Raw genomic sequence first — 22,445 nt, forward strand, 5'->3', positions numbered from 1 at the left:
GAGAAAGTTCTATTTTTATTTCCTAGAATAAGCTTGGTTTTGCAGAAACAAAGCTAGAGTAAAGCGAGTAGTCACGTAGAAAGATGGCTGCGAGGTGTTCGTTCTCCGCTTCTACCACCAGACAAAGGTGTTGATTGAACGCGGCGTGAGGGTCCTCGCGTAGCTGGTACCACTTGAAGCTTCCTTTACTTGCACGCTGCGTTCAGCGTCAGTTCTGCGACACAATACAAGCAAGAGAAGAACAGTGTTTCAGAGAATCAAACATTATAATACGTATACATGGAGCGACGACAACAAAACACACCGAAGCACTCAACCCCTAGCGCAAGCACCGTTATTGGGCAAGTTGGTGGTGCCTCCTGAGCGTAACAAAGGTGTAAAAGCAATGCAATTTTCAATAATATTGCTCGTGAGCCAGTAACGTATTCTCTCATATTTAGTACTCTCCATATGTTCCTTGCTGACAGCTTCATGTTTGTATCGTTTAAGCGGTTTTCCTCCTTTTCAGCGCACATTAAGTGTTTCCAGCTAGCATTACCCAGTCTTGCTGTGACGTAATGTCATTTTTCGTGTGTTGCTGAGCGAATGTCGCGTCACTTCCGGCTTTGTTTGATGATTATTTTCGAAGCAAGGGACTTGTGTCGTGTTTTCTAATGGCGCAGTAGATCGTCCTACGAAGAGCTTCATAGTATATTTGCTTTCTAGTCGCCCCCCCCCCCCCCCCCCCCCCCCCCCCGTCCAGAATATATTAATATTAATAAAAACACTCAACCTGTGTCATCTCAACGGTACAGTGCCTATCTACGTACTTCTCAGGCTTATAAGTGCCGACTTCTTTTATTTGACGCAATCCTGAATTAGACAGCAGAAGTGCTATCTCTAGCCGGAGGATACAGATGCATTCAAATTTTTTTTTATCCCGCATGTGATCCGAGAGTGGAATTTGTCGCCTTGTGAAACTCCAACCCAGGCGTCACTTAAACACTTGTGTCACATTTGACAAGAAACTTTGAAAATTCTTAACATTGTCACTATGTGCGATTCTTCTTTTTTCTGTGCTGTCTAAATTTTGTGTGAAACCAATCCAGTCACGTCCTCAAAGAGATTCCTACAGTATGTACTAAATCAATAAATAAATACATTTTATGCGCTGCCATGTTCGAGGATGTGCTTTCCTAAAACCTTTCTTCTCGGATACTCGCTTATCGCGCGTGCTAGCTGAGCCCCGACTTCCTCGTATTTGCTCGAAGTAAGTGCTGACGAGGAAACTGCATATATACAGGGTGTTTCACCTAGGACTTTCTGCAATTTTTAAAAATAAGCTATTTGAATTAGATGCGCGCTTTTTCTGGCATAGCATTGTCAGTGGAGTAGTACATCATAATGCAGCTAAGACGTGCTAACTAGCAGGCTTGTTAACCAATATGTAATAGTTAACTTTTAAACTATTACCGTTGGGCTCCTTAATTATTGAGAGGCATGTAGCCCACCGTAAGTAATGTCCATATCCGTTTTTAGAATTTCGAGAACGCGATTATCCTTGGCATTGTGGCCCAACAAATTTCGCCTACATCGCGCCAAGATACATGCGGTTTGAGAAGCTTGCAGGCAAAGCAACCTCTCCAGAGTACCTAACTCGTCGAAATAGCCAAAATTTGTTGGGCCACAGCGCCGAGGATAATCGCGTTCTCGAAATTCTAAAAACGGATATGGACATTACTAACGGTGGGCTACATGCCTCTCAATAATTAAGGATCCCAACGGTAATAGTTTAAAAGTTAACTCTTAAATATTGGTTAATAAGCCTGCTAGTTAGCACGTCTTAGCTGCATTATGATGTACTACACCACTGACAATGCAATGCCAGAAAAAGCGGGCATCTAATTCAAATAGCTTATTTTTAAAAATTGCAGAAAGTCTTAGATGAAACACCCTGTATAGAGAAAAGATGACGTCTTGCATTTGAACGTTCCTACGTGTACAACGACAACGTATTAAGACACATGGAAGCATCGCTGCTTTCACGTTGCGATTACTGCGCAAAGTCTTGGCCACTGCGTCAATATGGGTGGCAATATTTCGGACTGAATCCTAATAATATTTATTCAGGAGCAAAATGTCCTCACTAGTGAGCAGAATTTCGTAGAAATACAGAGAAATAAAAATTCGCTGTGGCTTAGCTTCGTTAAGCCCGGTAATTGCGAAAGCAATATCTGTACCTACGCCACTGGTTCAGCTGGTAGTGTAGCTGGTGGTGGTGCTTGTGGTTATTGTGGTGATGCATCGGTTATACAATCCAATCCAATCCAATGCAATCCAATCAAATCCATCCCAATCCAATCCAATGTAATCTAATCTAATCCAATCTAATGCAATCAAGCTCAAATGAAGGTCAATGGTGGTCACCGCCGCGGCACGGCAAAGGCGTGAAAGTGCAAGTAGTATTGCTTTCGCAATAAAAAATCTGGATCGTCTTAGAAACGTTCGCGCTTATTCACGAAGCACATGAACCATGGTAACAAGGAGGAGGCACCGTTGCGAGGTGCGTTTCTCACGGCAGTGCAGTGACCCCCGCAAGGGCTCTACCACGAAGTTCTCGCAAACTTACGGGTTGAGGACAATCACCACCGTGCTGCCTTGCGGAGTCGTGAATGCCCCGTACTCCAGCCCGCTGAGGTTGCCGCCCTCGTCTCTGGATGCGACGCGCAGGCTTCCACGGGACAAGAACTTCCTGGTGGTGTAAAAGCAAACAAAAAAGTGAAGTAAAATGTGTTGCGTTCATGCAAAACGGTACTTTCCACACTCGTCTTAATTTTTGTCCGTAAATAATTGACGAATATTTGCAGCTCTCTTTCGTATCAGGTGGCGCTTGTTGTCAAGGTTAGCGCGAGTGTCAATCCTAATACTGCCTCTTTCGCAAGCGTTTCGCGATATGCACGTGCCACTTTAGCGTACGATTGGTTTCTATCCGCATTTCGTTCTCTCTTTTTTACAATATAGGCTCCTTTGATAAGTTGCTTATTAAGTGGCTAATGACAATATAATTGCTATCGGCCAAGTAAGTAAGTGGAGCAACTAGCACGTAAGGGAGCACATCTTATCGCTTAAGAGACGGTAAGGAGGAAACTTTAAGGAACGCTGCAAGAGGTCCCGTTGCGAGCCTTGTAAGCTGCGACTAAAAGAGACGCAGTTTCTCAAGGGAGTGAAGGAAATCTCTTTTTTTTTAGCAAAAGCAGGCCAACGCAAATCAGCCCTTCTTTAGTAGCATCACTGCTACTGAGGAAAGAAATAGATTTTTTGGATTGAAACCTGTAATGCTACGGTAAAGAATAAATAACAACTAAAACTAATCGCGGAGTGGCAAGTATGCATAAGACGGTCTGAGTTCACAACAAAATCGGTAGGAAATCAGCGCCTCTCCCGTCTGCTCCTTTATTCTTGGTGTTTTCTTCTTAAGATTGTTTCCCGGCAGGGACTCCAATTAGGCTCTTAAATCTACTTTAAAAAAGCGAAGCGACTTTTGCTCCTTATTTTGAAAGTTTAAAGGTCCTAGCGCAAAATTTTGAAAGAACTGGACGCCGTGAAAAAGCTTCCAAACTTTTTACTGCTCCTGTCTTCTTTTTTTCTCCTCTGGGCGTGAGGCTGAGTCATTAAGAATGAGTGTTGCTTGGTATACTTACGTGAAGTGCGCCAGTGCGTAGTACATAGGCTGCTTGTAAAACTCCTGAGCGTCGGCGTTGACAATGATGGGCGAGTCGACGAAATTTTGCACCCAGTTTGGCCCGCCCTGCCTGTCCAGAGCCAAGTTCCAGTCCACCCAACCCGTCACCCAGTGCTGGAGGTCCTGTGGGTAAGAAGGCCATGTCAAAAACAATGTATTTTGAGTCGGCTGCCTACAGACATATCTTTGGAGTGTTGCTCAAGTGTAGCGGCTCTTTGCTAGTCACCGTCATCATCGTACCCAGCAGCAACAGTCCAACTGCGCCCACATGCAGGCAAAGAGCTCTCCTACTCACCTAAAATTAACGTTCATAGCATCTCTCTTTGAAGATATTTAAACTCTTCTCAAAACTAGATTCCAGCTCTATGCTCTGCCAAACTGTATGCATTGCGCGATGGCGAGTCACTTGGCGTAACCAAGCTAAAAAGCACGGTTCTGTACTAACGACTGTGAAAATGCATGCGATTGACCTTCTTTAGTTACTCATCCTTTCTTTATGCTTGTCGTCGACACAGAAGTCATGACCTCTTTTCTGAGTATCTTCCACCAGTCATCGCATGGAGTTTATCAAGATAGATCACTCTATTTTGTTACTACCTAAGGGTTCGAGTACAGATGAGGTGACCCAGTACTGCTATACCGGAAACAGGTGCAATGCAAAAAGAAATTAATCGCGCTGAAGCGTGTTATCGCTGCTCAAAAATGACCTCTAGAAAAACTTCTTCAAGCTGGGCTGGTCTTGAATGAAAGCAGCCCACTTCAGATAATCTAGTGACTGTTGACTTTATTTTAATACACATCTCATAAAGAGCACCTCATCTCCCTACCCTTCTCTGCCCAATAGCTTAACGAGGGCCTCGGTTCTGGTAGCCTTCACGTCATAGGTAGCATAAGAGGGTTCTCGCACAGCTCTCGTCTTCACCGTTCGTTTACGTTCATGACACTCGTAGTAATACAGGACGCTATATTTCCACCGCTATCGGCGACGTTGGCGCTGGGGAACACTCTCAAGGTTAGGTAGCATGCAACATAAATACCTCCGAAACATGCTCCGAAAGCAGATTGGACAGCCGCCGCGGCAGCTTAGTTGGTAGAGCACGGTGCACGACATACAGAGGTCGCTGTTTCTCATCCTACCGGCGGACATTGGTCGTTTCTCTTTTATTTTCTAATCAATTATCTTTAAGTCATTAAAGAATTACGCTCCTAATTTACCATTTCTCAACACCACAAATTAGCTAAAAATTATAGAAACATTCTCTTACGTTTTCTTTGGTTTCGGTGACTGTTGACTACTCAAATACCAGTGAAAGCTATAGGCATGCGAAAAGAGTCGTTCGACCACGTGTCAACGAGTGGCATTCCCACCTCGAGGATGTCGTGGGAGTAGTTTTCGGCCCGGTCCCAGCTTCCCAGCTGCACCTTCTCCTTGATCCAGGGTTTGTCGCCCATGCAAGCTTCGGTGCCCAGAATGAACTTGTCGGGGAAGGCGTCGTGAGTCTCGTCCAGCCTGCTGGCGTCTGTCACTGAGTCCATGTACCAGTGAACGGCGACGCCGGCGACGTACTTCGCCGCATCGGCGTCACTCAGGACCTGCGGGAAGAGATAATGGAGGCCGGGAGAGAAAGAGGAAGGGGGGTGTCACAAAGCTTTTACATAGCTAGACGTATAACTAAGCGAGTAAAGCTGGAATGCTTATGTTGCGTGTTACGCCACATATTCCGCACGGATGGCAACTCGCCACGACTGTCATTATGCCATTTTGACATGAACCAATGCCTATTTCCGAGCAGTTCACAGCACTATTCATTGCTCCTCGTTCGCATCCGTCATTCAGTTCAAGCGGCCTGCACTGCTATCCGGTGGTAACACGAAACCAAAAAGTTTATATGTGCGCACCTGTGTGCACGCAAAATGAAAGTTAACTATCACACCTCTCAGTTGCTGCGAAGCCGAGTTGTGCCCCAAGAGCACCATCTGCTCCGCCGAGTTTTCTCGAGGAAGACTTCTTGATAAACTACCCATTATGTGCAGAAGTGAGCAGAAAACGCAGGAGTCAAAACTTTCATTCCCTTCGACCTACCTCACCAACTATCTTGTTGTGTTTCTCCAGTTGCTAAATTGTACAGAGTGATGCACTGTCAGAACTAACACGCATGATTATAGCCGCACTCTTCGGAGCACCAATTCCCGCGTCCCGGTGCGCATCAAGACAGAGAAATACGATGTTTCGCCAGCTCCAGGTGCGCCTTTACCGAGACTCCGGCTCATAAGAATCGTAACTAAAACTGCCTCATATAAGTCACTTGGTAACGTCTAGACAGCTCTGGTGAACAAGCATCGTATTCAAGGGCTATACACATCCGCGGCAGCAGTATACTCGGCTCAAGTAGTGTTGCAGCCCGTGACTGGGACTGTTTGAAGTTATACGCACACGACTTCCCGTTGCCAAATCGAGCAATAACATATGAGGAAGCTGCCACATTTCTATAAAATGAGGCATCATGCGCATTCAGCAAGGACCGTGCCAAGCACACATGGTACTGGCGAAACTGCATGGGCCTTGGAGCTTACCACTTTGGCCCATAATGGTAGGAACGACCGCATATCGTCCATGATCATGAGAGCGAGCTTGTCAGGCCCGTAGCCAGCCTTTTCAAGAGCGGGGCCCAGGTCCAGCTTGATGAAGTCGCGCTGGCTCTCAGGCGTGAAGCCCATGCACTGGAAGGCATAGTTGGGATCGAATCCAGCCGTCGGTTCGTTTTCTGCCGTCACGCCCCAAAACTGAATTCCGTTGCGCTCGTATTCTTGCAGGAACCTGCAGGGAACAAAAGAGGAGTAGATGTAGCTCAAACAATGTAAAGCCAGCACGAATCTGTATCAGCATGATGAGCTTGCTGTATTAGACACCAGACGCCCGTAGGTCATCTGAGTTTATATCGTTTAAATAGTTAATGAATTGTTACATGCCAGAGAGACACAACGGGCAAAGTGGCGGGTGAATGGAAAGCGTCCGGATTAACTTGAGCCACCTTTTCAAAGTGCATCAAGGTGTCAGTGCGCGGACGCGCACTGACACCTTTACATTTTGCCTGCATCAAATAGCCGGAATAGAATACCCCCCCTCCCGCCCCCCGCGATCTCGTGGTCCGATGCCGAATGCCTTAGTAATTTACCCAACTGTAGATTGAGGGGGGGGGGGGGGGGGGGGGGACTTGAACAAATTCACGTAAAACCGAAAACCGACTTCATTTACTTTTTATGTTGCCTGATGTCTTTAAATGTGGGTTTGCAAAGTACACCTACATTATTTGTAGTGCCCGAGTACCATCCGCATCTCACTTTACGCAATCACTGTGCATGATGCACTGAGCAGTACTTATTCGCACTTCTGCCAGAGCCGTTCCTCTGCCACATATCAAGAAACACACCTCAGAATGATGAATGATGGCACCTGTAGTTCAAAGTACACTAGATCTCTGACAGCGAAGGGTATAATAAATCGGGTTAACATTAGAAGTCGGGCTAGTTGGTACATATTCATGGTTAACGAGCGCGAAAAATACGAAGAAAGCAGAGAAGACCACAACACAACACAATTTGGGCTGCCGTTTTTTCTTCCTGTCCTCCCCGCCTTCGGTGCAACCGTCAAAGGGCATGCCCCTAAGCTGGTGTGTGAGCTTGTTTACAAGTATGTTATCGAGACCGGGAGATTTTTGTGTTAACTCATCTTTCCCTTTACTTTTCTCTCAAAATTCATTTATTTAATATTACTGTTCTTGAATTAATTTATTTCAACGCTCACCTCTTCGTTTCATCGATTTTCCTTCCAATCTCCTAAAAATCTCTCCAAATTCGTTATTCATTTTCCAAGATTACTGTTGTTATTTAGAGGCGCTTTCATGAATTTTTATCCTGTTTGGATCTGCACCAAACCCTGGCAGATCCCCCACCGTGGGTATGTGCCATCGCTTCAGAGGCCACAGCAACAACAAGCGCTCAAGCTTGATGATGTCCTCAGGCTTAAGCTGTGTTGTGCTGTGGTCTTCTTCTTCTTCTCCTCAGTAAACATGGCACATACCCCCACGGGGGGGAGGGGGGGGGGGGGATTTTTTTCTGCCGTCTTCGTTTCTTTTGCGCTCGTTAACCATTGGCGGTATATTAGGCTTCAGCCCTTTGCAAATCTCGGGCTATGTATGCTAGCGACGTTACCGAGAGGTTTAGGGGACGATAATCTTCCGCTAAATAAATACATGAAATACATGATACAGCACACAACAGTCTGCGTGTAATCGGGCAGTGCATGATAAGGCCCGTGTAAGGCTCTTATGTAAAAAAAAAGAAAAGGGGTGGACCAAGGAAGTCTAAAGAACTGAAATTTACGAGCTTCAACTTATCAGAAAAAAAAAGAAAAATTCACGACGCCAGGGAGCGATTTTTAAAAATTGCAATACGTTTTAACAGGGCGTAATGGCAGTGTTATATTCAATGTTTTCGAAACTCGTAGAAAACAGCGTCAGCACGGTTGCACACATTAATGATTCAACGGATATCAAGGATAATATCGATTAACTGCGGCGTCGCAAGGAAACCCTTCCTGAAAGCATGCAGCACGTTCGTTAGGTTGCCAGATCCTAAATATTATTTATGTAAATGTAAACTATTAGTTCTGACCTTTTACGACAGTATTGCGAGCTCTTTCCACTCCTTTTTACGGCGGTTCGGCTCCACAGCTTCACTGGTGCTCCTTTTCACTACGGAGTTATTCATCATAATCGTCATCATGACATTGTTATTGTTACTATTATAATTATTATTAGTATCGTTAGCGTTGTTGTTGCACAACTCTCAAATTGGATCGCACCTGACGAAGTAGTTGGCCCATGTCTTGTAGTATTTTCCTCCAGGATGCCCGATGAGCCAGCCGCCGTGGTTGAGCCTTCCGTTGTTTTTCATCCATGCAGGGCCACTCCAGGGACTGGCGAACATCCACACCGGATGCTTCGAAATTTTTAACGCCCGCTTGACGTAAGGTATCTGCAAATAGAGCGGGAAGTACTTGTCACTTCGACCCACTTATTCATCATCACTCCCTGCGTCACCAGTGCGCATTCTTTCCTTGCCTCAGACTGGCTCTAGTGACAACCGGATTGAAGAGAGGGGCGTAAGGAGGAGAGGAAAGGCGCAGCAACCGCCTCACTGACGGTGACAACTTAACCACATTGGGTCGGCCTCTTCTCGTATAAAGCCCGTTTCATGTGACGCTGGCTGTCAACACTTAAGCTTCTTTATGCACTCGCTCGTTTTTTTTTTTTTTGTTTATGGCTATTGTGCGATAGGTTTTTTTACTGGGACTCACACTCCACTTTTCCTCCTTTCTATATTCGATCTCCGTTTTCGATCATTAGAAGCCTCATGGGTCCAAAATGCCTTTTTGGTCATAAAATTCGCTCATTGGCCGAAGGGAAGTGGCGTCACCAGAACGGAGCATTCTCATTGGCTAGAGGGAAGCGACGTTACCAGAGCGGAAGTTACATCACTTTCGCTAAATACTTAATCACTGCTAATACATAATGGAAATACGCGTCCCAGTGAATTTTTGAAGACGTTTTCCCCTCTACCAAAGAGTCGTAGCCAATCACATCTTCTAGTTAACTTCTCAGTATTTCTTTTGCGTTCTTTGCCTCATTTCTAAGAGAATATTGTAATCCACTGCGTCGATGTTGGAGCGCACCTTTAACTGGAAATCTTCTTCGGCGAGTGAGAAGTTGGCCAGGGCGAAGTCGCCCGGCGTGTCAGCGTACGTGTACTGCCTCACGGAGAAGTCGCAGCTCGCCATCGGAACCCGACCGATGTTGTAGGACAGCCCTGGGCGATTCGTAAAACAAACGGGAACGAGAGCTGTTGGTTTTGGATTGCTTTAACGTCGCGCGTTCGGTAGCGAGCCCAGTACGCACCTTTGTCAGAGTAGTACGACTGAATGATATCTTCCTGCATGTTGTCTGGTAGGGAGTTGATGTTGATGCCTGCAGCATCAGTAAAGGCTCCTCCAAACCCGAAAATTTTCTGGTAAGTCTGCGACGTATCCACGACTATGGTCACAGTGTCATCGTGGCTCTGAGGAGGGTCTGAAGAACAAGAAAAGGTTTTTGAAAGAGAAATTGAAGAAAACAGAAAATGACAAAAAATGTCCACCATTTACCTGTCAAACGAGTGGCAATGGAATTGTGAATTGTTGAAGTGGAGTTTTATTTTATTTTTTGTTCTATTCACGTACCTGCATGCACTTGGAGAAAGGCACTTCATTATTTCAGCGTCTCATCAATACTTCGTTTCTCTACGCAATGCCGTCAAAGCACCATGCAAATAAAGGAAGTAAAATTCCGTCACGTGAACATAACTTCAGATTCACGCGGCAGTTTCATAATCATAGTTTAGTTTAGTTTATGGGGTTTAACGTCCCAAAGCGACTGAGGCTATGAGAGACGCCGTAGTGAAGGGCTCCGGAAATTTCGACCACCTGGGGTTCTTTAACGTGCACTGACATCGCACAGTACACGGGCCTCTAGAATTTCTCCTCCAAAGAAATTCTAGCCGCCGCGGCCGGGATCGAACCCGCGTCTTTCGGGTCAGCAGCCGAGCACCATAACCGCTGAGCCACCGCGGCGGCTCATAATCATAACCATTGACTGCTGAAACTTAGTCGCCATTAATTCTGCGCTGCTATCTTGACCTAGGCCTTCATCCTAGGCATCTATACATTAATAAGGCACACTGTTAAGCGAGTTGGTGCACATCGACAACACGCGAAAGAGAAAAAACACACAGTGCACCTCTGTGTATTCTTTCATGTCTTGTAGTCACTGCGCCCTTTCAATCAAGGGCATGCATACATCTTGTTGCACGCTGGCTAGCACTTCTCTCGTCAAATCAGTAGCTGCATCTTGTGTTGTGCGTCATGCATGATATCGCCGCGTTAGCAATAAACACATTACTGAGCTCACCACCACGTGGCACTATTTGTGATTTTTCTGTCAGCATTATGCATCATGTGAATTTTGCTGACTGGTAAAGTACAGCAGCACTGTAATACGGACGCAAGGGAGCGCGCGGCAGGGGCTCCAGGGGTGTACCTGAAGGGGCTACGAATTGGCCGGTTGTCTTGGCAAACCGGAGCCCAGCTTTGTTGCTCTCAAAAACCAGGATCTGTCCATGCGGCGCCGGGTCCACATCTCCTAGGTAGTCGCAGTAGGAGACGTTGCAGACGCAGACCACGCTGCCTTTGCCGTAGTCTCTGGGTAGGCATTGTGACCAAGCGCCTGGATGGAAGAACCAAGTGGCTTCAGGGGTATCCCGTGGTGTTGTTTCATCCAGGAGCTACATAAGACATCCGCTTTTAATACACCCTACACGAACTTCAATGAGACGTAGCAAAATTTCAATGGACGGACGTACATTTAAAGATGAGTGAATGAGCGAAATAATCAATCACCGAACACAAACAATGAATGAATGAATGAATGAATGAATGAATGAATGAATGAATGAATGAATGAATGAATGAATGAATGAAATCGCGAAATGGAAAGCAGTTAAAAACGTTCAGAAATAGTCATGGCACGTAGCGCCGTGTTATCGTCTCTTTCTTTGGTGTTCTTTACCTCTCGGTTCTAACTATATTAAGTGCGATACCATTAGGAGTGCCATGACAGGGAAAATAGTCCGGCGTCGGCATCTGTTTGAAGCTTGCACCTGCCAAGGTGGAAGAAGGAGTTTAGAAGGATTTCTCTCTTTCCGCCTGTCACAATTTACAGGTACAGAAAAGAAAATTCCTCTCCACTTGTAGGAAGCCCGTTATGCTCACGGTGCGGGCTGGGACGCATTTCCTTTGTTCTTTCTTTTAGTCCCAGTATAATCTATGTAGAGAAGAGAAAGGAGAGGCCGGGCCAAGAATGACTCAGTAAAATTATAAATGACTAAGAATTACTCATAAATGAATAAAAGAAGTGAATGCGAATGGAAATGGAATAATATTGTTGCAGAATCTTAATTGGAATGGATTTGGAAAAATTAAAGATGTTGAAGAATGACTCAGCAAAATATCATATGACTAAGAATGACTCACCAGAATAAAAAATCCTGAAGAACGCCCCATCAAAAGATCAAGTTGCCGAAGCGTAGCATGCTTGAGCGTGAGAAGTTGATGCTTGAACAACGATACAAATTTAACCGTTAGGAGCGTGAGAATGGACGCTGGACCGTCGACTAGTGACCCAGACGAAGCCCGTCGGGCTCGTCGTTAAAGTAGTTTCACAGCAACTTTAATGTGCCTCTCATTTATGCACAAGTGGAGCCGATAAGGCGAATGCTTTTTTCCTCATCATTCCAATTGGTCGCCCCTATTTTTTTTTATCACGCTGCTGGTTTGGAATAATTGCCCCGTGTCCCAAAGGATCCATCCAACGATTGACGAAATTCTCACCTTCGACGAAGACGGCAACGGTGATGAGTACGAAGCCCCACATGTAGCTTCTCTTATGACGTAAACTTACGCCGACTTTAACTATCTCTTTTCTTTCTACTGTGTTAGGCGCGGAAAGTTATGGCCATCTTACGCCTGTACGGTCCACACTAATACCACCCCCCAGTTGCTTTCTTTTCTCGGCTGTTGTCTACTGGGCAGCTGCGATCTCAAAATATCACCGGTGCTCATAAGCCACTCACTCGCTGAGGCAGATAGACTCGACTAGATAAGACAGGCCAGCAGACCTTGTCAGGCTTTGCGAGCTTTCCAAAAGCGCCTCTCAACAAGCTGCGATAGCGGAGCGGGTATACCGAGAAATTTGATACCAGCTCGACCGGCGGTGCAAAAGTCCTCCTTTTCAAGTCCCTCTACCACCTACTCTCCTCGAAAAAAAAAAAAGAAAGAAAGAAAGGAGGGGCAGGGTGGAGAAGGAAGGAGAAAGGCTGAAGAAACTGGTGATAACTTAGTCAAGTTTTTTGTTCTCTCTCCGTTCACAGTACGTTGTGAGGGGCGGGACATTTGTGCTTTGATGCAGTGGTAACGTGCACATACGCGTATAATCAGAAGATCCTGAACTGGCGCAATACGTACCAAGCAGGCAAAAGTAAAACACACGTCTTTGTTTTTGGCTGCTCTGGTTCGACTTGTGTGAGTATCCGAGCCCAAGCCTGGGGCCGCATGTTGACTGTACGATAAGGCTCGTACCGATAACAACCATAGTGCTGGGCTGCGCTTGCAGCCACGTCGCCCGTAAAGCGAACCTTCGAAGCAGCTGTTTTCTGCGAACGCGGACTGCATGCGGTGAGCGAAGCCTCCGGCAATGTTTGAACGCAGTGTCAATTCGCACCTGTTCCGCTTGCATTGCCGAACGAGGATTACGCAGGCACCAGGGACAAGAAGAGTTTCGACACGCATCCCCATCGGCGTCAACAATTCTCCGCGTGCGAATCGCCGCCCGGCCGCTATGTTAGTAGTTTCTCGCTGGTGCTAACAGTGCTGACCCGTGAAGTTTAAAAGTGCGCATGGCAGGTATACCCTCTTTCTGGATCGTCCGCGGCAGCACATGGACTGCAAATACAGCAGGTCGCCTGACGACGTAAGAATCTGGTCAGTGCTGCCGTCCTGAAATCAGCAAGTGTTATGAATGCCCTCATAATTATAATTTTATATTAGAATTTATTTATTTGCAAGAACAGAGATGGCATCTCGTGTTTTTGGTGGACATCTAAAGCGAAAATATGTGGAGTACGGTGCCGGTGTTGCGGTCATGTTGTTTATGTGCCTGATTTTTTACTACGAAAACGAAGACATTGCGCTGAAGTTCGGTTACTCGACAGCACCATATGCGCGCGAAGGAGGCTTCGTCGTCCCGAATATCGTGCACTTCGTGAGACTGGGAAATGCGCCGCTGACCTTTGTGGAGGTCGTGTGCATTCGCGCGGCGTGGCTGCACCAGAATCCGGACGTAATGTTTATCCACTGCGACAACTGCAGCGCGACAGTGCGGAGCGTCAACTGGAAGTACATCAAGGATATCCCGCGCCTTGTAGTTACCCACGCCAAGGCACCGGGAACGGTGTTGGGCAGAAAGGTGCAGGATGTTTCTGACAATGTACGGATAGATATACTCAGAAAGTACGGAGGGATATACCTGGACAGCGACACGTTCATCGTTGCCAGCATGGACGACTACAGGCGCCACGAATTGTCGATAGGATGGCCATCTGGTGAGAGCATTCGCACTCAAATCATCGTCGCCAGCAGAGACTCCCGGTGCCTTCGCCTGTGGCACGAATCGTTCCGGTGGTATCGGCTAGACCTGTTGCGATACAAGACGGGCCGGCTCCCGAGGGAGGACATTGATGGCCCAAAGCCTGGCCGGGTCCGCCGCGTCCCCTGGGACTTTGGTGTGCACGAATCGGTCACCCATATTCTCTACCAAGAGTGCAACGACGCTTGGAGGGACTACACGGCCATTAATTTGTTCTGGCGGTACCGGCAAGACGGCGAGAGAGAAGTTAGCTTTGACACCGTGGCGGGATACAAGACGAACTTTGGCCAAATGGCGAGACTGGTGCTCGCGGGGACAACGAAACCTGAAGAGTTTGAAGTGAGAAACATCACGTCGCTGAATATGAACAATATGGTGTACTCTCCAAGTGGATGCTCATAGCCTAGGATCTTATGCGGTAGACCAAGACAGATTTTTTTTTGTTTGGTTGGTTGTTGTTGTTGATCAAGCAATGCCCGACGAATGTCCGATTCAGATCGGTACGCTCTGAAGACGAGCTATGACGTCAAACGGGTCATGGAAAAATCTCAAAAAGGGCGTCTACCTGAATTCTAAAATAACGCCAGTAGTAGATCCGGAACTAGTGTTTTTTTTTAAATACCTGTAAATATCTATGATTTATTGCTTGCTTAAAGTGTGCGGAAGCCTTCACTGCAGCTCGAACTGTCGTGTACAGTGTATCTCGATGCGAAAGATAATGAAGAGGTTTGCGGCTCAATTTCTATCATCACGCAACTTGTTCGTCAGGTTCGTAGTTAAAATTAGGGGGCCAAAAATGTAACCTTCGAAATTTTTCTCTTGTCTTGAGTTAATACTCCAAGGTGCAAGGTTAACTGTTTACTTTGTGTAGATATAGTAATACACACAACCATAAAAATATGACAAAATTTAAACAAGCCAATTCGATCCAACTGCCCAGCTGCATGGTCCCTCTTGTGAGAATATCCATCGGTTCCACACGTGTAATTCAGCCGATTTTTCATTCACCAATAGTTGTATGGTAAGATTTCTGCCAAGTTTTTTGTTTCTCACGTATCTTCTTGATATGATTTGATGAAAGACTACTTTCGTAAAACATTCCAATGTGGAACCCTACGCTGGCTGAGCGTTTTTGAAGTCTGTGATCACAAACACGTAAAAAGAATCTTTTGGCAGAGAGGCTTGCCTTTTCAGCCAACACTTATGACAAAACAAAATGGCTGAGTATCGCAAAACTGGTCCTCTGCTCTCTGGTTATTTCACTCTCGTGGCCGTGATCCGCAGTCACTAGCTGCCCTAAGTAGATGCATTCCCTTATCACTTCCAGCGTCTCGCTGTACTAATCGTAAACTATTATTCCCTTCAGAGACTGTGGAACATTACTTTGGTTTTCTGCAAATTAATTTTCCCACCCACCGTTCTGCTCTGCCTGTCTAAGTCAATGACCAGGCTTTTCAACTGATCAAGCACTGACAACGTGCTCTGGCGCAGACATTCAGCCGTTTTTGTGTGATACTACTGCAACAAACGGTGCAGAAGCTGCTTTGTTGCTTGATACTTAACCACGCCTTGGAAACAACAAACGCACTTGGCAAATGTTTGGGGCGTCGTTTAAAATAATTTCATAGTACGTGTTTTTTTCATTTTCTTGCGTGTGATTATAAATCACACCAGGCGTACAGTCGGAATAACACTTCTGTACGGTTGTTTAAGGTTAGACGTGGACTTTAGGTGCAAGAAGGAGATGTATTAGGTAAGGCGCAGCAGTACTGTGCAAAGCTGAGGGTCCTTCGTACCGCTGTTAAAATGTTTTCAGGATTCTCCGCTTAGTAAGACTATGCGAAATTACTTGAAAAGGCAATTCGAAAACCACATATTTTGTATTCTTATACTTAACTGTTCGCTTTGCTTGCTTTGGTGATCAGCAAGTAAAGAGTCCCAAAAGTTCCTGCCTCAATTTGTTCTAAGGAGGAGCATCAAACAGCAATGTGCGAATTCAGTATTGATACTAACTTCCAAACCAATATTTCTGTCATATAAGTTCACGACTAGAGACAAATTTGACCCCAGATAGAGTTTATATATTCAGCAGATGGTACTCGTCCATTTTCACAAACAAGATTTAAAAAAAAAACTCAAAACACCCGCATGTTGGCTAGCGTGCATGCTTTCATGCTGCGCTCATTAATTGTCATCCGCAAGTATGCAAATAAAACCAAGAATCAGTATGCCAGCGTTAGCTGCTTTAAACCACGCGTTAGCTAGAATCTGTAAACCGTACCTAAAGCTGTGCAGAATGAGTCCATTGTACTACTTCAGATGGCTAGTTGTGCAATGCATATTACATGTTCAGTGAGGTAGAGAAAAAGCAAGAAAGTTTCTTTCATTATTCTCTTGTTATCAAATTTTCTCTATCTCGCCCTAAACGAATGTAAATATGCATGAGCAAAGAAACAAAGCAGCTAGCACGATCACTCTAATCCTGGTAACCCTTACTTAAGGTGCACATTTTCAAACATTTTGTTTACTGGTATTATCCGAAGACACCTGTAGCTTATAATTTTTACAAGTTTCGTTGTAACATTAATTCTTAACACTGGCTTTGAGAAACAAGCGCACAGATGTCTGCACTATACATTATCCATCACTGCGAGCTTGGAGAGTTTCTCGCCTTGTACCACACACATACGAACGGCAACTAACAAAGCGCGTGAGTACGTGTGGCTGTTATATTTCTTGCCGGAGCAGGTGCAAGCAGCTGACGCATTTCTGTACGCCTCCACTTTCAAGCAGTCGCACTGCGGCCTACCGAGCTTTGCCGCTGGCTGCGCGTTCTACGCTTATCTCGGCCACAACACCATTGTCGGCTGATGGATGCGGCTGGCTCTCATTGTTCCTGAGGTCTCAACATAAAGTCATAACATAAACAGAAGCAGCAACGAAGCCGTGCTTTGGAAGACCAAACTGCGAAGCTTGTCTGGGTAGACTCGGAGAATAGGAATTGAGTGAGGATGGTCCGCAACCCGTGCTGCCTTGCGAAGAGGAGACAGCAGGGATAACGCATTGTGGAAGCCTTCAAAGAAATTGGCTCTGAAAAGTTGGTAAGCTAACCACGAACTACAGGAGAAACAGATAAGTGCATTTTGGAAACCGCCTAGCATGTTTTCAATTGTTTTGCAATGAATCTAGTACAATAATGGTAGTAGTAACAAACTTCCATGTCTGCACAGAGGTTTCACGAGGTCAGGTCGGCGCTGTTGCTTATTTCATTGCGCGTGACGGCGAGATCGTGGCATGCACCATGAATCCTAACATTGATTGCCCTGCTGCGGCAATCCTCGCGACCGTTTCGAAAATTACCATTATACAGAGCCTCGCCGAAGTACCCCTTAACTCCTCCGGATATGCGATAAGCACGAATACGACGCAAACTATATGCGCAATTCATATGGGTCGCATTCCTACACAGCTGAGAAACTTCGTTCCAACTCAGTGCCAGTTCAAAGTGTGGTGATGCTGGAGTCCTAGGTAATGAGGTGGTATATCGCCTCGCCCGCGAACTTCAGCAGTATACACATATGGTTCCTAGTCTTATCCACCAACGGGGGATACTACACTCCGTTACAAGCACTAAATAAAAATATGCACCTTGGCAACATTAGTTAATATCGTCGTACTTTTCTTGTTTGTGCTCACCATCTCCGAGTAACACGTTCTTCGGTACATCCACATCGATACACTCCACACCCTTGTTCGTTCTCTCCTCAGCCCTCTCCGTCCTTCCGCGGCGTGCCTACGTTTGCCCAAGAACTTTGCTAATAAGAAAAACTCCCTCTTCTCCTGTCCCATGCGCCATTCGATACCCCCCTTATCTATGTCCCCTCTACCCCAATGTGACGACGTGCCTGGCTAGCCTCGGACCAGCTAACGGACCAGTTGGCTTTGGTGACCGTAACGAAAGATATCGTCGAAGCTTATCGGGACACTGAGGAGAATTACTTGTTGGCCTGTACCAAAAGGGTATCGTGCTTTAATCACGAGATCACTCGCAGCGAGAACAGAGGTATATGAGCCAAAAACAAGAAAAAATAAACCAAATACAGGTGTCGCCATCATCGGGCGACTTCGCAACTCCCCATGCTTTTTGTGAGGTTCAGCGCGAGTTTTAATCGAATAGAGGGAAGATTTCCAAACCAAACTTTCTCGCCGGTAAATGCGCCTTTAGCTGCTGGTCAGACGTCAAGATGACCAGAAAGAACCACAGAATCAGTTTTTACAGAGAATATTAATAATAATAATAATCTTTATTCGACCATCATGTCGTATATGATGACAGGGCCCGGAGTAAAAGCCGCCCATCGATAGCTTGACAAAGCCCTGGACCCCTATTCCGGCTAAACACTGTTCATTGCAATAAAAAAGACAAAGGGTAACACAAATAAGCATAAAATAACACTTCAAAGTGAAACGCACTCATCCACAAGAAACTGCAAAAAAGCATACAGCACAGCCAGTCACTGATATTTTTTTTTATCAAAAGACGGGTGAGAAAACAGAAAGCGCATAACCAATAGCACTCGGTCAAAAATCATGTGTTTAATGGAAAATAATAACAAAGCGATGAGGGCAAGAAAGTTTATGCGTGCGAGACAGAGTTTCTCTAAACTTTTGCATGCGACATCGTGTAAATAAATATATTTTTTTAAGTTCGTTAAATATTCGAGGCAGCCTATTCTCTAACATGTGTAGCCGTAGGTTGTTACGGTCGCAATAAAAGCTTCTCTCTCACCTAAAAGAGTGCTTTCACATGGACTGCCGGGTAGCACCCGAAGCCCGGGGTAGACTGTACTGTCCGGGGTACGACAGGCTTCCACCAAAGCTTCAGAGAGCAGCACCAGCTAATGCTGGCCAGCTGCAGTGACGCGGATGAGCCACTCCTCCCACGAGATAGGGTTGGGAAGTTTCGAACCACCCCCCACTACTAGACCATGCGGAGAAGTGTAGGAGGTTCAACACTATACGGGCACCGTGAGGACCCAGATGATGTTTGAGTAGAAAAGCGGAAAGGGGAAATTGTTGGCTTGCAGTCATCGCCTGAGAATTGCCTGTCGGCGCGTGAGCACAGTATGCGATTGAAGAGAGTGTCTGTTAGCTGCCTGCATGCCTGAATTCCGACAAATGTGCTACAGGAGAAAGTGGCCGATTGGGCCGCGGCAAAGGGATGGTTTCGCAAAGTGCGAGAGTTCCTAGGCTAGCGTATGAGCACGGTCAGTTCCGGGTATGGCGCAATGCCCAGTGGAGAGGAAAGATTCAAGCCGGCTTGTTGTGGTAGGTTGTAAGTAGTTGTGCAGGTAGCGTCTACACACATTCTTTAAATCGATGAGGATGTGCAAGTTACTGGAAGCTCAAAACGACGCGACAATTCTTCTGGGAACTGCAGGGTCCTCTAGTTCGTTACATGCGTGGATTTTAAAGGATATCTGCGTCTTAGATAACGCACCCGATGTTGTCGTCGCTCGTTGTACAGCTATGCTACGATTCATATGTCACAATATACGCGTAAGGTTTATCTTTGACCTGACATAAGGGGAAAGTCCGTTGTGCTGGAGGGGTTCAGGTCCCGGTCCTGAACTGCATAGATGGAACTCCCCGTCCTAGTGCTGTAAACCGAAATCTTCTAAACTGAGCGGTTCGATAGGCTTCAACTATAGCTTTTCTAGTGCGTTGCTCATTCCATGGTGTTCGAGGTTGAATGTGGTCATACATGCGAGCAGACCCAGTGCTACCTTCTGTGCTTTTCGCCAGAGTTTCCACATCCTTGTGTACTGGCTACGTCACACTACGGTAAACCAGGTTACAGAGAAGGTATCTATACACAAGCTCATCCACTTTTCGCTTGAACACACGAGCGGCATGGCTGCGCTCTTCAGTGTGCCAATTGTGTCTGTTGTATGTGCGCATCAAAGAGAAATACCAGACGGTGAAAAGCACCAGCTCTAGGTCCCTCCACGCCTGCGCCTCTTTGCTTAGATGCGTTTCCGTGTCGAATGCACTGGCCATCCGAGGAGTGAAGCCACATCTGTCGCGCGTTCAAGGCAGGATTGCACCTCCTGTACGAGTTCTAGTATGAGCCGCAATTTGGCTGTTTCTGTGAGACCGTGGCGCCGTTAGGTAACTTGTCGGAGCATATGCATTGTTCTTGTACATTGTGTTCTCAGCTTGTAGAGGATTACTCTTCAGTGCTCTGATTTTATGCGCTCTTTAATCACTTTTTTCCAGCAACCATGTTATAGGAATCCGGGCACCAGACCATTGACACAGCTCTGCATCTAAACTGCCCATCAACTACACCAACTCTCCTGGTGTTCGGATGCTGCTTGCTGCACTGCCTTGCAAGTAGCTCACCGATGCCTCCATTTACCAAGACTAAAGCGAAATAAGGCGGTGCGTCCAAGATAAGACGACAATTAGACGGCTTGCTGAAAGTAACAGGCTTACAAAAACTTAAAGCCTTTATTAATACCGGAACCAGTGATGCATCTTTCTTATATCAAACGACAAGTTTCACTGAAAATATTGTATTGCTTGGTGGCGGTGGTCTCAGTCGTCGCGACGTACTTCACACTTTACGTGCTGAGACCAAGGCATCCCATTCAGCCATTTTATTGCTGGGACCTGCCTGTGCCAGAGGTGTCCGTTAATGAGTACAATGACTCAATTGTGCCAAACATCGTGCACTTCATCAGACTCGGCGATGCTCCCCTGTCCTTCATTGAAGTTGTCAGCATTCGGGCAGCTTGGCTTCAACAAAACCCGGACATTCTGGTGATTCACTGCGACAACTGCACTGCAACATTACGAAGCCCGAACTGGAAGCACATCAAGGACATTTCTCGACTGACACTCAGATACATCGAGAGACCAAAAACAGTATTTGGAATAAAGGTGAGCTGGATTCAGCATGCTTCAGACATCGCTCGCATCAGGGTATTGAGAAAGTACGGAGGCATCTACTTGGATAAGGACGCCTATCTCGTCAAAAGCCTGGACAAGTACAGACGCTACGAAACGGCGATAGGATGGCCCCCAGGCCAGAGCGTCGGGAGCATGATCATCATGGCCCACAAGCGGTCCGAGTTCCTTCGCATCTACTACGAGTCTTACCGCCAGTACAGGCCTGACCTTTGGTACTACAACGCAGGTGAACTGCCCACACGGGAGATCCTAGGACCAAAACCTCAACTGGTTTACAGGATTCCATGCGACTTTGGCGTGCACGAGGACATCACGAGGGTTTTATACGAACAGTGCAATCACGACTGGAGGAATTTCACAGCCGTGCACTTCTTTTTCAGGCTCAGGTCGTTTTACTGCCCCTTCGATAAATTTGGTCCAGTCGACTTTGAGACGATTGGAAGATACGGCACGAATTTCGGCCAGATGGCGCGTCTTGTCCTCACTGGCTCGGCGAGACTTGGTAGATCGACAGTGAAGGACATCACTTTGTTAAATGCAGAGACGCTGGATTACTCTCAAGGATGTAGTTGACGACTTGGTGGTGGCATTGGTGTTGCTGAACAGGGCACCATTGAAAGAAGTACCCTCAGTGCGCCCACCTGCCGATTCAAGGAAGGTATAATTCTGAGAAAAGTCTAGCGGCTGCTGATGGTGCACTTAATTTTTTTTTTTGCAGAGCTCTGTCAGCAGCCGCTGGCTTTAGCAGTAACGCTAAGCTCTGTCGCGGAACTCAAACAATTACGCCCCTACTGCGGTCTACCAGAAGGTTTCAAATGACATACAGCAATTTATTCCTTATCTCTGGTTTATTCCTATAAACAGTCAAGAAGCAAAACTGTTTGGATGTCACGAGGCTGCCACTGTCGAAGAACAAGCGCGAATTCGTCGTGGAATTCTAATAAAAGCACGCTTTTACCTAGACTGCATGACCTGAGAAGCAGTCCTTTGCAGTGCCGCCATGTTGTACCTATGTTGCCCCCTTTTGTCGTGAAAGTCGCCAAAGCATGAAATATGCACAGCTGAATATTTATTCGTTGCTTCAAGAACCCTTTACTTCATTCGCAAAGACCATGCGCGCAGCACATTTGTTCGGTTGCATATGAAATTGAAGCCTTCAAATCGTAGCCGCAACGCAAAGCGCACAAACCCTGCACAAAATATCGCGCGGATGGCACCCCTGTGTTATCACTCACACGACCATTGCGTGATTACCTACTCGCCGATAGAGCTCACTATAATTAAGACTTTACAACTTTGACCGCCGTACAAAATCCTTCCATCCATCCTTCTTCCATCTTTACTCCCCTATTCCCTCCGCTACGCAGAGTGAGTAGCATGTCAGCGTGTACTCACGCCGGCTAAAATCTCAGTCTTTTTTTAATTAAAGAGCTCTCTCCCCCTCCTCGTTTCGT

The 22,445-nt window shown here is 46.2% G+C and overlaps 2 protein-coding genes across 5 annotated transcripts in view; one reads left to right on the forward strand and one right to left on the reverse strand.

The window, feature by feature from the left end:
- LOC149341124 (lysosomal acid glucosylceramidase-like) overlaps positions 1-22,445 on the reverse strand; it is a 43,703-nt gene continuing 21,258 nt past the window's right edge. Inside the window, exons 1-10 of one of the 4 annotated variants that reach the window (XM_089543002.1) lie at positions 17,713-17,902; positions 10,855-11,098; positions 9,679-9,849; positions 9,456-9,589; positions 8,586-8,758; positions 6,296-6,539; positions 5,090-5,314; positions 3,681-3,844; positions 2,609-2,731; positions 1-214 (exon numbers count right to left, since the gene is read on the reverse strand). In XM_089543002.1, the coding sequence (XP_089399128.1) occupies positions 112-214; positions 2,609-2,731; positions 3,681-3,844; positions 5,090-5,314; positions 6,296-6,539; positions 8,586-8,758; positions 9,456-9,589; positions 9,679-9,849; positions 10,855-11,098; positions 17,713-17,865 (1,734 nt within the window). In that variant the 5' untranslated portion in view covers positions 17,866-17,902 and the 3' untranslated portion in view covers positions 1-111. Of the gene's footprint in view, positions 215-2,608; positions 2,732-3,680; positions 3,845-5,089; positions 5,315-6,295; positions 6,540-8,585; positions 8,759-9,455; positions 9,590-9,678; positions 9,850-10,854; positions 11,099-12,203; positions 12,589-17,693; positions 17,903-22,445 lie in introns of those variants that run through there. The other 3 variants (XM_089543003.1, XM_089543004.1, XM_089543005.1) reach the window with 3 other exon arrangements.
- Positions 16,611-21,954, forward strand: LOC149341125 (uncharacterized). Its single transcript, XM_089543006.1, has 2 exons — positions 16,611-17,117; positions 20,296-21,954. Exon 2 carries the CDS (start codon positions 20,551-20,553, stop codon positions 21,562-21,564), a length of 1,014 nt encoding a protein of 337 aa, XP_089399132.1. The 5' UTR covers positions 16,611-17,117; positions 20,296-20,550; the 3' UTR covers positions 21,565-21,954.

This window comes from Amblyomma mixtum, chromosome 5, assembly GCF_055824585.1.
Source record: "Amblyomma mixtum isolate Tamu chromosome 5, ASM5582458v1, whole genome shotgun sequence".
NCBI classification, from domain to species: Eukaryota; Metazoa; Arthropoda; class Arachnida; order Ixodida; family Ixodidae; genus Amblyomma; species Amblyomma mixtum.